Here is a 14173-nt window from a genome sequence, read left to right as displayed (position 1 = left end):
TATATATATGTGCACACTCCCTCCTGTGCTCCCATTTGAGCGGGACGAAGCGGCGCACAGGAGGAGTGACAGGCAGCCAGCCGCACCAGGATAGAACTACTCCTACCATTACTACCACTACCACCATTACTACCACTACCACTACCACTACCACTACCACTGCCACCACAGGAGAGGGACGGACGCTTCACCAGCCCGACAGGTAAACATGCAGCAATGTTTCTTTATTTATTTCTAATTCTAACAGCAATAAAGAATTAGGACTAAAGTGGTACTGCATGGACTAAAAAGTATATTCTCGTGAGGACACTTTGTGGCTTAGAAAACATTAAAAATGCATTTTTACTATTTGCACTTAAATATGAACATGTTTTTATTAATTGAATGCATTTAATGATTATATGGGTGCATTTTTATATACATAATATTTGCGTATGTATGTGAAGGCACGTTTAGGTAAGGTACGGATGAAAATGCATGATAAGAATGGGGTAAAATTACAGTATTAAAGAGATCTGAAATAAATTATGAATTAAATGTATATATATATTGTTTTATTATATATGTACGTGTGTATATATATATATACATTTATTGTATATATTGTATATTTAATATAAATAATTGTGTAATTCATTCACTCCAAAAAATATTTATATCCAATCAAATATTTTTTACTTGTGATGATTTACAAAAAAAAGTGTAATTTTTCAAATTTTTTGTTTTTTCCAGGACAGGACTTAGAGGGAGACAAACAGCTCATCATCGCTGAAATCATAATTGAACGGTATTTTGACATTATTTATTACAACTTTAAGATAACCCCTGAATAATATGGCATCAGTGTGTGCGTGTTGCTGACGCGTGTCGATCAGTGGTGACCCTCCTTAATCGTAACAATATGTTCAAGTGGTTCAGCTTGTTGGATCAGCTGTAAAAGCCCAAAACAAGACCGCAGGCTTCGGATACAAACGGGATGGGGCGAGGGGGGCCAGAAGAGGTGTATGGAGGGGAGAAAATGAACAGTTAAAAAAAAGATTTGTATTGATTGGCTGGTAGCAGCAGCTGTTAGGCTCCATTATGAGGGTCAGAGCCCCGAGGCGGACAAGAGAGTCGATGGAATGGTCGTCAGGGACAGTTTTGGGGGGGGGGGGGGGGGGGGATTTAGCAGCGTTTGAAACAATTTCAAAAAGATCATATTTACTTACCTTCAGTATTGTCTTTTTTTAATCTTGGAATGGCTTAAGGATAAAGAGAAAAACGCCCAAAAGGAGCTCCTCACATCTTCATTGACCGCAGGCTCTAAAGTGGAAGAACAAAGTTGACTTTGTTCTTCATTAAATGAAATTCACGCCTGCAATGGCTTCTTTACAAACCTCCTAAGTACGACCCAGAACAGGGGAGCTCTTGAACTTATGCACCATGTCCTGACCCAGATCCCAGTCATGGCACTAATGATGCCCCCCAGGCATGACGCCAGGCCCTCATTAGGCCTTATAACCCCCCCCCCCCCCCCAACACCACATCTATTCCTTACCATGCCGTGCCTGCTAGCCGGACTACAAGGAGATGGTCTATATGGCCCCCCCTTTCCCCTGCACAGGTGCACAGCTCCTGGCCCGTCTGCCCCCGAGCCCAGAACCTCACCAGGGCCTGGTACTCTCTTTTGGGACTAATGATGGGTGGCAGGTACAGTGGGAACCTCAAGCTGGGTTTGTGGTAGGACCACTTTGATATTTGTTTCATTCATTTTCTACCGCTTATCCTCACGAGGGTCGCGGGGGTGCTGGAGCCTATTCCAGGTGTCTAGGGGCGAGAGGCGGGGTACACCCTGGACTGGTAGCCAGCCAATCACAGGGCACATATAGACAAACAACCATTCACACTCACATTCATACCTATGGACAATTTGGAGTGGCCAATTAACCTAGCATGTTTTTGGAATGTGGGAGGAAACCGGAGTACCCGGAGAAAACCCACGCATGCACGGGGAGAACATGCAAACTCCACACACAGATGTGTGGGATTGAACTCAGTCTCCTAGCTGTGAGGTCTGTGCGCTAACCACTAGACCGCCGTGCAGCCTTATTTGTTTCATTTTCTATTTTATTTTGTAATAATCCATTGGAGTCCTCTGTAGTTTCCTGTTTTTATTTTTATCAATTAAGGAAATTTCAGGCCTGTATTACTCCTAATATGCTGCATCTGCATTTTTGAAAAATACTCGTAAGAGTTCTACATGCGCCTTCGTAATGTTCTTATGTCATTTTATGTCAAAAATATTTCCTGGGGGGCCAGTTCAAACCAGTTCAAAACAGTTTTCGAATGAAAATCATTTTGTTTGTCCGCAGGTTTGGTGCCAAGAAAATGCGTCCTCCCATCAGCAAATACACTGAAAGCTGACTCCCAACATCCAAACATCAGTACCCTAAACCACCCTCACACAGTCTTGTCAATCAATCATGTCCAAAGACGACGCTTGCAAAGTGACGTCTGCCAGCAAACACAAGGAGCGCAAGCCCAAAAAGCCCCATTATATCCCTCGGCCATGGGGCAAGCCCTACAACTACAAGTGTTTCCAGTGCCCCTTCACCTGCATGGAGAAGTCCCACCTGTACAACCACATGAAGTACAGCCTCTGCAAGAACTCCCTGTCCCTGCTCATCGAGTCTGACTGGCCCTATAAGAAGGGCAACATCCTGCATCCGGACCAGCTGAGACCGTTCCAACAGGGCCTCCACGCTGCTGGGAAAGATGCCCAAGAGCAGGTAACACGGACGGAGGAGAGGCAGCAGAGGCACGTGGAGGAAGAAGGTGAGGATCGGGTCACCAGGGGACAAGAGGAGGAGGAGGAGGAGGGCGTGGAGGTGACGCCGTCGGTCAAAGAGACGTCCACTAGAGTGGACGCCGCAGAGAGCAGAATGAAAAGCAAAGCAGATTCAGAGTTGCTGATGTCCGACATGCTCTCCCTGGAGGAGCAGCTCCTGCGCGCACGCTCCGTGGAGGTGGAGGCCCACTTGAAGCACTACAAGCTAACAAAGGCGTGCATGGCGGCTCCAGGGCTGATCTCGGACCAGTGGCGCCTGCTGACCTCCTCCACCAAGACCAAAGCTGAAGGCGCTCAGAGTCGTGTCAGCAGCTCAATCCCGTGTTACCCTCCTCCTCCAAACCTGGTGGACTACCAGGACCCAGCGGGGCTCAACCTCTCAGTGCTCGGGGTGGGCTACCCCATCAGTCCCAGCCTTTTCTCCTACATAAACTCAGCGCTTCCCGCCACAAGCGTCGCCGCTCAGACTCACGCACAGCTCGCTCAGCTCCCCTTCCTGGCGTCAGCTGCTCAGCTGATTCACCCGGCCTCCAGCGGCCACTCGGATGGAACTCTCCTCCCCCCGAGGCTCTACTACCCGTTCCTGTGTGAGCACAGCTTCGGAGCGGCCTCCAGTCAGAGTGACACTACCAAAGTACCCAAAACCTCCACTTTAGATACATTTTCCTTGCCTGGCTTCCAGCCCAAAGCTAATCTGTGGAAAGTGCCTGCTTTGAGGCCCGGGGTCACCACCGTCTCCCCTGGTGGCCGGATGTCCCCCCAGGGGGGTTCCCCAGACCTGCAGGCCTACAGGTTGGGCGATAAAGTGGACGGTAAACCAGGCTTGAGCCTCAAAAGGACAGCAGCCCCCTTAATGAATCACGAGGCCCCCATGGAGAAGAAACCAAGTCTGGGCTTCCCTTTGGACCTTCTGAAGAACATCCAGACAGCTTCTACACTATGTGTGGCGCCAGAGAAACTTCTTCTCCATGGCAGGTAAGATCTTCTCTCATTCTATAAAGAGGTAGGTGCAGAAGGAACCTGAACTTTCTCCCCTCTTTAGTTCACAGACAAGATCATCAGAACCTTCCTACACGGATCATCTTAGCAGTCCAAGAAGCGAAGCATTCTCTCGTACTACTTCGGGGGGATTCAGCGGCCAGAACCCAACAACAGCCCATCCAATCAGGGATGGGGCCTCTGAATCTGTGGCCGTCCTCCTTAGTGACCTCTCCAAGGCACTACAGGAGTACCAGGAGGCAGAGCGCAAAATCTCCAACCTGGAGAAGGAGGAGCTTCCCGTGCAGCAACACCTTTGGGAGCATTTGACTAAAATCCGCAATGAGCTCTCACACATCCACGTAGCGCTGGAGCGCACGGCGCGCCAGAGTGATGGGCCTCTGGATCTTTCCTTCAAAAGAGGAGAGCAGGATGTGGGACTTAAGGACAACACCACAGAAACTGAGGAGGAGGAGGAGGACGGGAAGGAAGACGAGGAGGAGGAGAGGAAGGCCGTGATGCTGGAGACCCGTAAGCAGTCATTAGAGATGCTCATTAAGATGAGCAACGCAGGAGCATCAGTGATGAACACAGAGATCCTCGCTCAGGGTGCCCTCGGCATCAGGCACAGTCCAGCCGAGGCCTTGTGGCCCAACAGAACCACAAAGTGTGAGGCGGACTCCAGCGTACTGCTCTGCCCTGATGGCAGGTCTGTCATGTTTGCTGACATCCCCTCCTCCTCCAAAGCGGCCAAAAGACCTCCATCCATCCAGCGAGTGGAAGGGCAGTGCGCCCCCAGCCCTTTGACAGCTACTGAGAATTAAAAGACTTCTTTTGCGTTTTCTCACAAAACGTCAGCACCTTTTCCAAAAAGAGAATGATCTCACACGTGCACTATGAATATCCATTGTCACCACTTTCATTGGAAAACGTCAACTTGACAATCTGGATATCAAATCAATGTATCCTGTTTGAAAGTGTAAATGCTTTTATAAAGATGTTGGTCTTGGATGTACTGGAAAATAAACTGTATTATACACACTGGATTTCTTCAAACCAGAACATGTTGTCATAAAGGCAAAATAAGATGCAAAACTTTCTACGTATACACATATATACATACATATATATGCATAAAATTGCATACATACATACGTACGTACGTATACGCATACATACGTACGTATGTATACTTATACATACATACATACATACATACATACGTACATATACACGTACTTACGTATACACATACATACATACGTATATATATATACACAAACACACGTACATATACACGTACATATGTATATATATGTATATATATATATACACACACACACACGTACATATATATATATATATATACACACGTACATATACATGTACATATGTGTATATGTATACACACACACATACGTACATATACCCATACATACGTACATATACACGTATGTACGTATACACATGCATACATACATACATACATACGTACATATACACGCACGTACGTATACACATGCATACATACATACATACATACGTACATATACACGCACGTACGTATACACATGCATACATACATACATACATACACGTACTTACGTATACACATACGTACATATGTATATATATATATATATATACACACGTACATATACATATATATATATATATATATATATACACACGTACATATACATGTACATATGTGTATATGTATACACACACACATACGTACATATACCCATACATACGTACATATACACGTATGTACGTATACACATGCATACATACATACATACATACGTACATATACACGCACGTACGTATACACATGCATACATACATACATACATACGTACATATACACGCACGTACGTATACACATGCATACATACATACATACATACACGTACTTACGTATACACATACGTACATACGTATATATATATACACAAACACACATACATATACACATACATATGTATATATATATATATATATATATATATATATATATATATATATATATACACACGTACATATACATGTACATATGTGTATATGTATACACACACACATACGTACATATACCCATACATACGTACATATACACGTATGTACGTATACACATGCATACATACATACATACATACATACGTACATATACACGCACGTACGTATACACATGCATACATACATACATACATACGTACATATACACGTACTTACGTATACACATACGTACATACGTATATATATATATACACAAACACACATACATATACACGTACATATGTATATATATATATATATGTATATATATATACACATATACACGTACATATGTATATATATATATATATATATATATATATATACACACGTACATATACATGTACATATGTGTATATGTATACACACACACATACGTACATATACCCATACATACGTACATATACACGTATGTACGTATACACATGCATACATACATACATACGCACATATACACGCACGTACGTATACACATACATATGTGTGTATATACAGTGCATCCGGAAAGTATTCACAGCGCTTCACTTTTTCTACATTTTGTCATGTTACAGCCTCATTCCAAACTGAATTAAATTAATCTCTTACCTCAAAATTCTACACAAAATACTCCATTATGACAATGTGAAAAAAGGTTTCTTTGACATGTTTTGAATTTATTAAAAATAGAAAACAAAAAATCACATTTACATAAGTATTCACAGCCTTTGCTTAATACTTTGTTGATCCACCTTTGGCAGCAATTACAGACTCAAGTCTTTTTGAATATGATCCCACAAGTTTAGCACACCTATCTTTAGGCAGTTTTGCCCATTCTTCTTTGCAATAAGTCTCAAGCTCCATCAGGTTGGATGGGAGACGTCTGTGCACAGCCATTTTCAGATCTCTCCAGAGATGTTCGATCGGATTCAGGTCTGGACTCTGGCTGGGCCACTCCAGGACATTCACGGAGTGGTTCTGAAGCCAATCTTTTGAGATCTTGGCTGTGTGCTAATGTCTACTGTCTATATGGTCAAGGTACATGACCAGTCTACTGAGGTCAAGAGCGCTCTGGAGCAGGTTTTCATCCAGGATATCTCTATATATTGCTGCATTCATTTTTCCTTCTATCCTGACTAGTCTGCCAGTTCCTGCTGCTGAAAAACATCCCCACAGCATGATGCTGCCACCACCATGCTTCACTGTAGGGATGGTATTGGCCTGGTGATGAGCAGTGCCTGGTTTCCTCCAAACATGGCGCCTGGCATTCACACCAAAGAGTTCAATCTTTGTCTCATCAGACCAGAGAATTTTGTTTCTCATGGTCTGAGAGTCATTCAGGTGCTTTTTGGCAAATTCCAGACGGGCTGCCATGTTCCTTTTACTAAGGAGTGGCTTTCGTCTGGCCACTCTACCATACAGGCCTGATTGGTGGATTGCTGCAGAGATGGTTGTCCTTCTGGAAGGCTCTCCTCTCTCCACAGAGGAACGCTGGAGCTCTGACAGAGTGACCATCGGGGCCTTGGTCACCTCCCTGACTAAGGCCCTTCTTCCCCGATCGCTCAGTTTAGAAGGCCGGCCAGCTCTAGGAAGAGTCCTGGTGGTTCCAAACGTCTTCCATTTACGAATAATGGAGGCCACTGTGCTCATTGGGACCTTCAAAGCAGCAGAAATGTTTCTGTATCCTTCCCCAGATTTGTGCCTCAAGACAATCCTGTCTCGCAGGTCTACAGACTTCTTTTGACTTCATGCTTGGTGTTTGTGCTCTGACATGCACAGTCAACTGTGGGACCTTATATAGACAGTTATTATATTTCCAAATCATGTCCAATCAACTGAATTTACTGCAGGTGGACTCCAATTAAGCTGTAGAAAGATCTCAAGGAGGATCAGTGGAAAAAAGATGCACCTGAGCTCAATTTTCAGCTTCATGGCAAAGGCTGTGAATACTTATGTAAATGTGATTTTTTTGTTTTCTATTTTTAATAAATTCAAAACATGTCAAAAAAACCTTTTTTCACATTGTCATAACGGAGTATTTTGTGTAGAATTTTGAGGTAAGAGATGAATTTAATTCAGTTTGGAATGAGGCTGTAACATGACAAAATGTAGAAAAAGTGAAGCGCTGTGAATACTTTCCGGATGCACTGTATGTACACACACACACATATATATACACAACGTACATATACACGTACATGTGTGTATATATATATATATATACCCATATATGTATGTATATACACGTACATATGTACATACACCCATACATACGTATGTATATACACATACATATGTACATACACCCATACATACGTATGTATATACACGTACATACGTACATATACCCATACATACGTATGTATATACACACGTACATACGTACATATACCCATACATACGTATGTATATACACGCACATATACCCATACATACGTATATACACACGTACGTACATACACCCATACAAACGTATATACATACGTACATATACACGTATGTACGTATACACATACATACATACATATGTACATATACACGCACGTACACACATACATACGTACATATGTGTGTATAGTATATGTACACACACACATATATATATATATACACATACGTACATATACACGTACATATGTGTGTATAGTATATGTACACACACACACATATATATATATACACACACACATACGTACATATACACGTACATGTGTATATATATATATATATATATATATATACCCATACATACGTATGTATATACACGTACATACGTACATATACCCATACATACGTATGTATATACACACGTACGTACATATACCCATACATATATATATACGTACATATACACATGTATATATATACACACATACGTACATATACATATATACACATACATACATAAATACACACAGACACATACCTACATACATACATACATATATGTATGGGAGAGTTCCCCTTTTTTTTTTTTTTTTTTTACCAGAAAAGCGCATTAGAAGCAAGTTGAAAAAAAAACAGAAAAAAACGACAAACTAACCACTTACGTTTTTTGTCAAAAATCACAGCCGTCACACTGTGGCATTTTATGCCATTTTTGGATGCTTCTGGGGCCCCTGTTGAGTGTGCGTGAGGTCTCCCCTGGTTTTTTTCTTTTTACCAGAAAAGTGCATACGACATACGACATGTTTTTTTTGTCAAAAATTACCGACCTCAAACTGGGGCATTTTGTGCCATTTTTGGCTGCTTGTGGGTGTGTGTGAGGTTTCCTCTTTTTTTTTTTTTACCAGAAAAGTGCATTAGAAGCAAGTTGAAAAAAAACTGACATATATACACTGCTCACAAAAATTAAAGGAACACTTTTTTTATTGGCCCTGGCATGAATTGAATTAAATCTGTCTGATAATTTTCTGGTTGGTTAAGCAGCTGAGGGCCTCGTTAATCAATTTCAGCTGTATTGGTGTTCATGGAATTAACAACAGGTGCACTTCAATGGCAACAATTAGAAAACCAAAACAGGACTGGTTTTACATGTGGAGGTCATTTCAAGTTTCTCCCTCTTGATCTTTTTTGGCTGGTTTTCCACTCGTGCTGATTTTGGCTTGCATAATCATCTCTACTGGCAGTATGAGGCCATTCCTTAACCCTACAGAAGTTGCACAGGTTGTCCAACTTCTCCAGGATGGCACATCCACACGTGCTGCAGCAAGAAGGTTTAATGTGTCTCCCAGCACAATCTCCAGAACATGGAGGAGGTTTCAGGAGACTGGTGGTTATTCTCGGAGAGCTGGACAGGGCCGTAGAAGGTCCTCAACCCCACAGCAGGACCGATACCTGCTCCTTTGTGCAAGGCGGAACAGGCTGAGCACTGCTCGTGCCCTACAGAATGACCTCCAGAGGACCGCTGGTGTGAATGTGTCTACCCAAACAATCAGGAACAGACTTCATGAAGGTGGCCTGAGGGCCCGACGTCCTGTAGTGGGCCCTGTGCTCACTGCCCAGCACCGTGGAGCTCGATTGGCATTTGCTCAAGAACACCAGAATTGGCAAGTCCGCCACTGGCGCCCTGTACTTTTCACAGACCAGAGCAAGTTCATCCTGAGCACCTGTGATAGACGTGAAAGAGTCTGGAGAAGACAAGGAGAACGTTATGCTGCCTGCAACGTCGTTCAACATGACAGGTTTGGTGGTGGGTCTGTGATGGTCTGGGGAGGCATATCCATGGAGGGACGCACAGACCTCTACTGCCTAGGAAATGGTGCTCTGACTGCCATAAGGTATCGAGATGAATTCCTTGAACCCCTTGTCAGACCCTACGCTGGTGCAGTAGGTCCTGGTTTCCTCCTAATGCACGACAATGCCCGGCCTCACGTGGTAAGAGTATGCAGGCAGTACCTGGAGGATGAAGGAATTGAAACAGTTGAATGGCCTTCACGATCCCCTGACTTAAGCCCAATAGAACATCTCTGGGACATTATGTTTGGGTCCATTAGGTGCCGCCAGGTTGCTCCTCAGACTGTACAAGAGCTCAGGGATGCCCTCACACAGATCTGGGAGGAAATGCCACAAGACACCATCAGTCGTCTCATTAGGAGCATGCCGCGACGTTGTCAAGCATGCATACTAACTCGTGGGGGCCACACCAGATACTGAAAAGCATTTTGAGTTGCAGAAATTAAGTTTTGGAACAAATGGACTGGCTGCCACGTCTTCATTTCACTCTCTCACTTTATGGTGTCTACACAATTGAGCCCTCTGTAGGCTGAAAACCTTTATTTCCATTAAAAGCCTTGGCATCCTTTTGTTCCTAAGACACTGCCCTGTCATTATTTGTATAATATCCAACTTCATATTGAGATCTGATTAATGTGTTTCTTTAAAGTGCTCCTTTAATTTTTGTGAGCAGTGTATATATATATATATATACACACACAACGTGTACATATACGTATACGCAGTAGTGTGTGTTACCACCAGATGAACCCCCACTGCCAGTTAGTGAATGATTGTATTAGCATGCAGTATATTAAGTGTCATATCTCCCTTATCAGGCCAGACATGGGCCAAAAAGTCAAGCAGACCCCCAAGCTAAAGAGTCGTCTGAAGGAGTCACCTGTGTCTCTGCTCCTAAATCAAAGACCCTGCGCTGCTGCAAAGGTCATCGACCCCCAAGCTCGACAATAACTTAAAAAATAAAAAAACACACACAAAGTACCTGTGTGCCCCCGAGGAAGGCTGCTAAACTGGATGTCCTGTAGCATCTTCTACGCCTTCACACCCAGGACACCAAGGAAAGGTCAGCTGCCATTGCAGGAGGAGCTTCAGTTGGCCCCTGAAGAGGTTAAATTGTCTGTACTTCACGTACAAAAATATTTAAGAAAAAATATAGCAAAAAAAGAGGAAGAAATGTTATTAGTACAGATACCTCCTTCTCATAAGACAAAGTCTCTCTTCTTGCAGCCAGAGGCCAGTAGCACACACCAATAGCACCCTCTTGTGGACAAAACAAAAATCAAAGCAGCATACAGATCGATTCCTTCAGGTCTGATGAACAGTACCTGGATATCGTTCCTGAATGGTGCACATATTACAAGAACCACAGGATTACTCACAAACACTTCATTTATTTCATGTTATACATTAAAATAAAAATATTCATATATTTTTCATATAGCGCTAATAAGCAAGTTTAAAACAAGAGCACACAAATGTTTCATGTGGCATATATATATATATATATAGATATATATAGATATATGTACAAGCGTGTACAAAGCGTGGTTTGGAATACTATACAGTGTGTTTCCATAGCTGCACAGTTTGTTTTTTCTGCTTTTTAAATGGGTGTTCTTCACTGGGTTGAGGCACAACTAGAATAACGCGGGGGGGGGGGGGGGGGGGGGGGACAAGTGCTTCCAAGTAATGCTGAAACAGTAGGACTTGCAAAAGCAAAGCTTATTAAGGTTTAGGGTTCCACACTAAAAAAAGCGTCTAAAGTAGGCGAAAAAAACAAAAAAACAAAAAGGAAGGCCACGTGCTGCAATCTGCCAATGAAATGACACACAGAAGAGTCATGCAAAGTCCTAAAGTCACACACTTGAAACTGGATTGGAGTACATCACAGAACGTCGCCATGTTTGGTTGCACTGCAATAATCATTGAAAAACACGCCACCGATTGGAGACAAAAAAACAACAAAAAAACGCTGCCTCAAGTAGTCAAGTTGTAAGTGCAATCCCCTTTACCACCCCGCCCCACTCCCCCAATCACACATATTTGATATAAAAAATTAAAATACACAATCCACCATCAGTCAAACCAAAGTACAGCAGATGCCCCAACACTCGACAACAAACCATGCCCTTACATACTGTATATGTCCAGTAGTTATGTACACTAAACACAAACCATTCAGATATAGAAACCGTAACATTAATAATAAAATACAGCAGACAATTCATATCAGGAAGTATAGATATATATTATTATTATTATTATACTTATCCATTTTGGCATTCAGGAAGATGATTAAAAAGGCTGTTATGTGTCCCTCCCACAGCTTATTTCACACATCTCCAACTTCAACAACATGAAATACCTTTTTCAACATGCAGAAACTTGTTCCATTTAAGCAGAAGGTTCCACCTTTCACACCATGTGTCCCATGATGATGATGCTGCTGGCACAGTCATAGCAAAATATCAAAACAAAAACCCCAAAGGCTGGTAAAGAGAAGCTTCAGATTCTTGACGTTTAAATCTTTTTGGAATCCTTTGCCTCAAACAGCTTCATGCGCTCCTGCACCGTCAGTCCCTCTTTCAGGCTCTGTAGGGACAACAAGCAATGGGACATGTCAGCACAGAAGACCAGCCCGTGTGGAAAACCACGTCTCCTTGGCTGATATGTCATGCAAACACATTGTAGTGATGAAGATCTCACACTACAGAAGATTAGGACAGAAAAACAAGGGGGGGGGGGTGTAATAAGAAAACAAGGATTTTTACAAGACAAAAGCTGCAATTTTTTCTTATTAGTTTTTTTTTGTGGTGGTCAATTTCATTTTTTTTATATAAAAAAATAATACACTAAATACAACACAAAGAAAACTACAAAAAATTGTGTAAAATTACAAGATTGGACAATTACTACTTTATTCTTTTCAAATTTCATAATTCTTAACACCAATTTATAGTTTATTGCTACTTGTTCTGCATAATATATTCTCATAAAAATACAATTTTACTCTAACCTTGTAAATAATAAACTACTTTCATTCATTCATTCATTCATTTTCCACCGCTTATCCTCACAAGGGGTGCTGGAGCCTATCCCAGCGAGAGGCGAGGTACACCCTGGACAATCACAGGGCACATATAGACAAACAACCATTCACACTCACATTCATACCTATGGACAATTTGGAGTGGCCAATTAACCTAGCATGTTTTTGGAATGTGGGAGGAAACCGGAGTACCCGGAGAAAACCCACGCATGCACGGGGAGAACATGCAAACTCCACACTGAGATGGCCGAGGGTGGGATTGAACTCAGGTCTCCTAGCTGTGAGGTCTACGCACTAACCACACGACCAGCGTGCAGCCAATAAACTACTTTGTTTTCATAATATTTCCTAAAATATATGTATTTATTCTCATATTATTGTGACTTTATTCTTGTAAACGTTCATTCACGGAAAATGACAATTTTATTCTTGTAACATTTATATATTATTTATAATTTGTTCTCAAAATATTGTGACTTAAAAGTGGAACACATATTTCTTTCCATTTTCTGTGCATTCTCACGCGAGAAAATGAGTTAATATGAGCTAGCTAATAACGGACATCATGATGTTGACGCTAAAGCCCTCACAAAAAAAAACCAAAAGCGCCAACATTGTTCCATTTACATAAGTGACTTGTATATTAACCAAGCTACAGTGATATTACAGCAGCTAGCATGAAAAACTATTTTTATCTGGCGGACTACCATGACACGTCGCTGATCACCAGTCTAAGCATCATTCACAGATGGAAGAGTGGATACCGAGCACTTGATTTCACTACAAAGACTCAAGATGGTTTGCTCGTTTGGACTGGAGCAAATGTCTGGTGCTGAAAGATACAGCCATCCTAAGTGTTGTCGCTGCTGTTGACGGAACTAGTACTAATATTATAGCCAATATTATACTAATGATACCAATATTATAATATAGTATCAAGTATCAATGCGCCTCAAAAAGAAGTTTAAAAGTGTTTTAAATCATCAAAATATGGCAAGATACTGCAACTATGACATGCTAGCATGGATATCAAATAATGCAACTTTGGT

At 42.0% G+C, this 14173-nt stretch overlaps 2 protein-coding genes and 1 long non-coding RNA gene across 9 annotated transcripts in view; 1 reads left to right on the top strand and 2 right to left on the bottom strand.

The window, feature by feature from the left end:
* Positions 1-4878, top strand: prr35 (proline rich 35). Its single transcript, XM_058061885.2, has 4 exons — positions 1-202; positions 733-787; positions 2352-3802; positions 3870-4878. Exons 3-4 carry the CDS (start codon positions 2463-2465, stop codon positions 4627-4629), a joined length of 2100 nt encoding a protein of 699 aa, XP_057917868.2. The 5' UTR covers positions 1-202; positions 733-787; positions 2352-2462; the 3' UTR covers positions 4630-4878.
* Positions 4879-9093: 4215 nt separating this feature from the next.
* LOC144895254 (uncharacterized) lies at positions 9094-11339 on the bottom strand. The gene is made up of 3 exons (XR_013625749.1): positions 11268-11339; positions 11058-11174; positions 9094-10237 (listed from the first exon to the last, which is right to left on the bottom strand). It is a non-coding gene; the product is annotated as an uncharacterized LOC144895254 (long non-coding RNA).
* A 107-nt stretch (positions 11340-11446) lies between these two features.
* Positions 11447-14173, bottom strand: part of mpripa (myosin phosphatase Rho interacting protein a) — a 38370-nt gene continuing 35643 nt past the window's right edge. For all 7 annotated transcript variants that reach the window (XR_009120747.2, XM_058061468.2, XM_058061469.2 and 4 more), the window contains one exon: positions 11447-12667. Coding sequence is in view for 6 of the 7 variants with exons in the window: in XM_058061468.2 (XP_057917451.2) it covers positions 12596-12667 (72 nt within the window). In the remaining variant the exon portion in view is untranslated. The remainder of the gene's footprint in view (positions 12668-14173) is intronic.

This window comes from Doryrhamphus excisus, unplaced genomic scaffold (assembly GCF_037039965.1).
Source record: "Doryrhamphus excisus strain RoL-2023G ecotype Guam unplaced genomic scaffold, RoL_Dexc_Guam_v1.1 HiC_scaffold_24, whole genome shotgun sequence".
Lineage (NCBI taxonomy): Eukaryota > Metazoa > Chordata > Actinopteri > Syngnathiformes > Syngnathidae > Doryrhamphus > Doryrhamphus excisus.
Note: the sequence above shows the minus strand (reverse complement) of the source record. Positions and strands in the feature narration are given on the sequence as shown.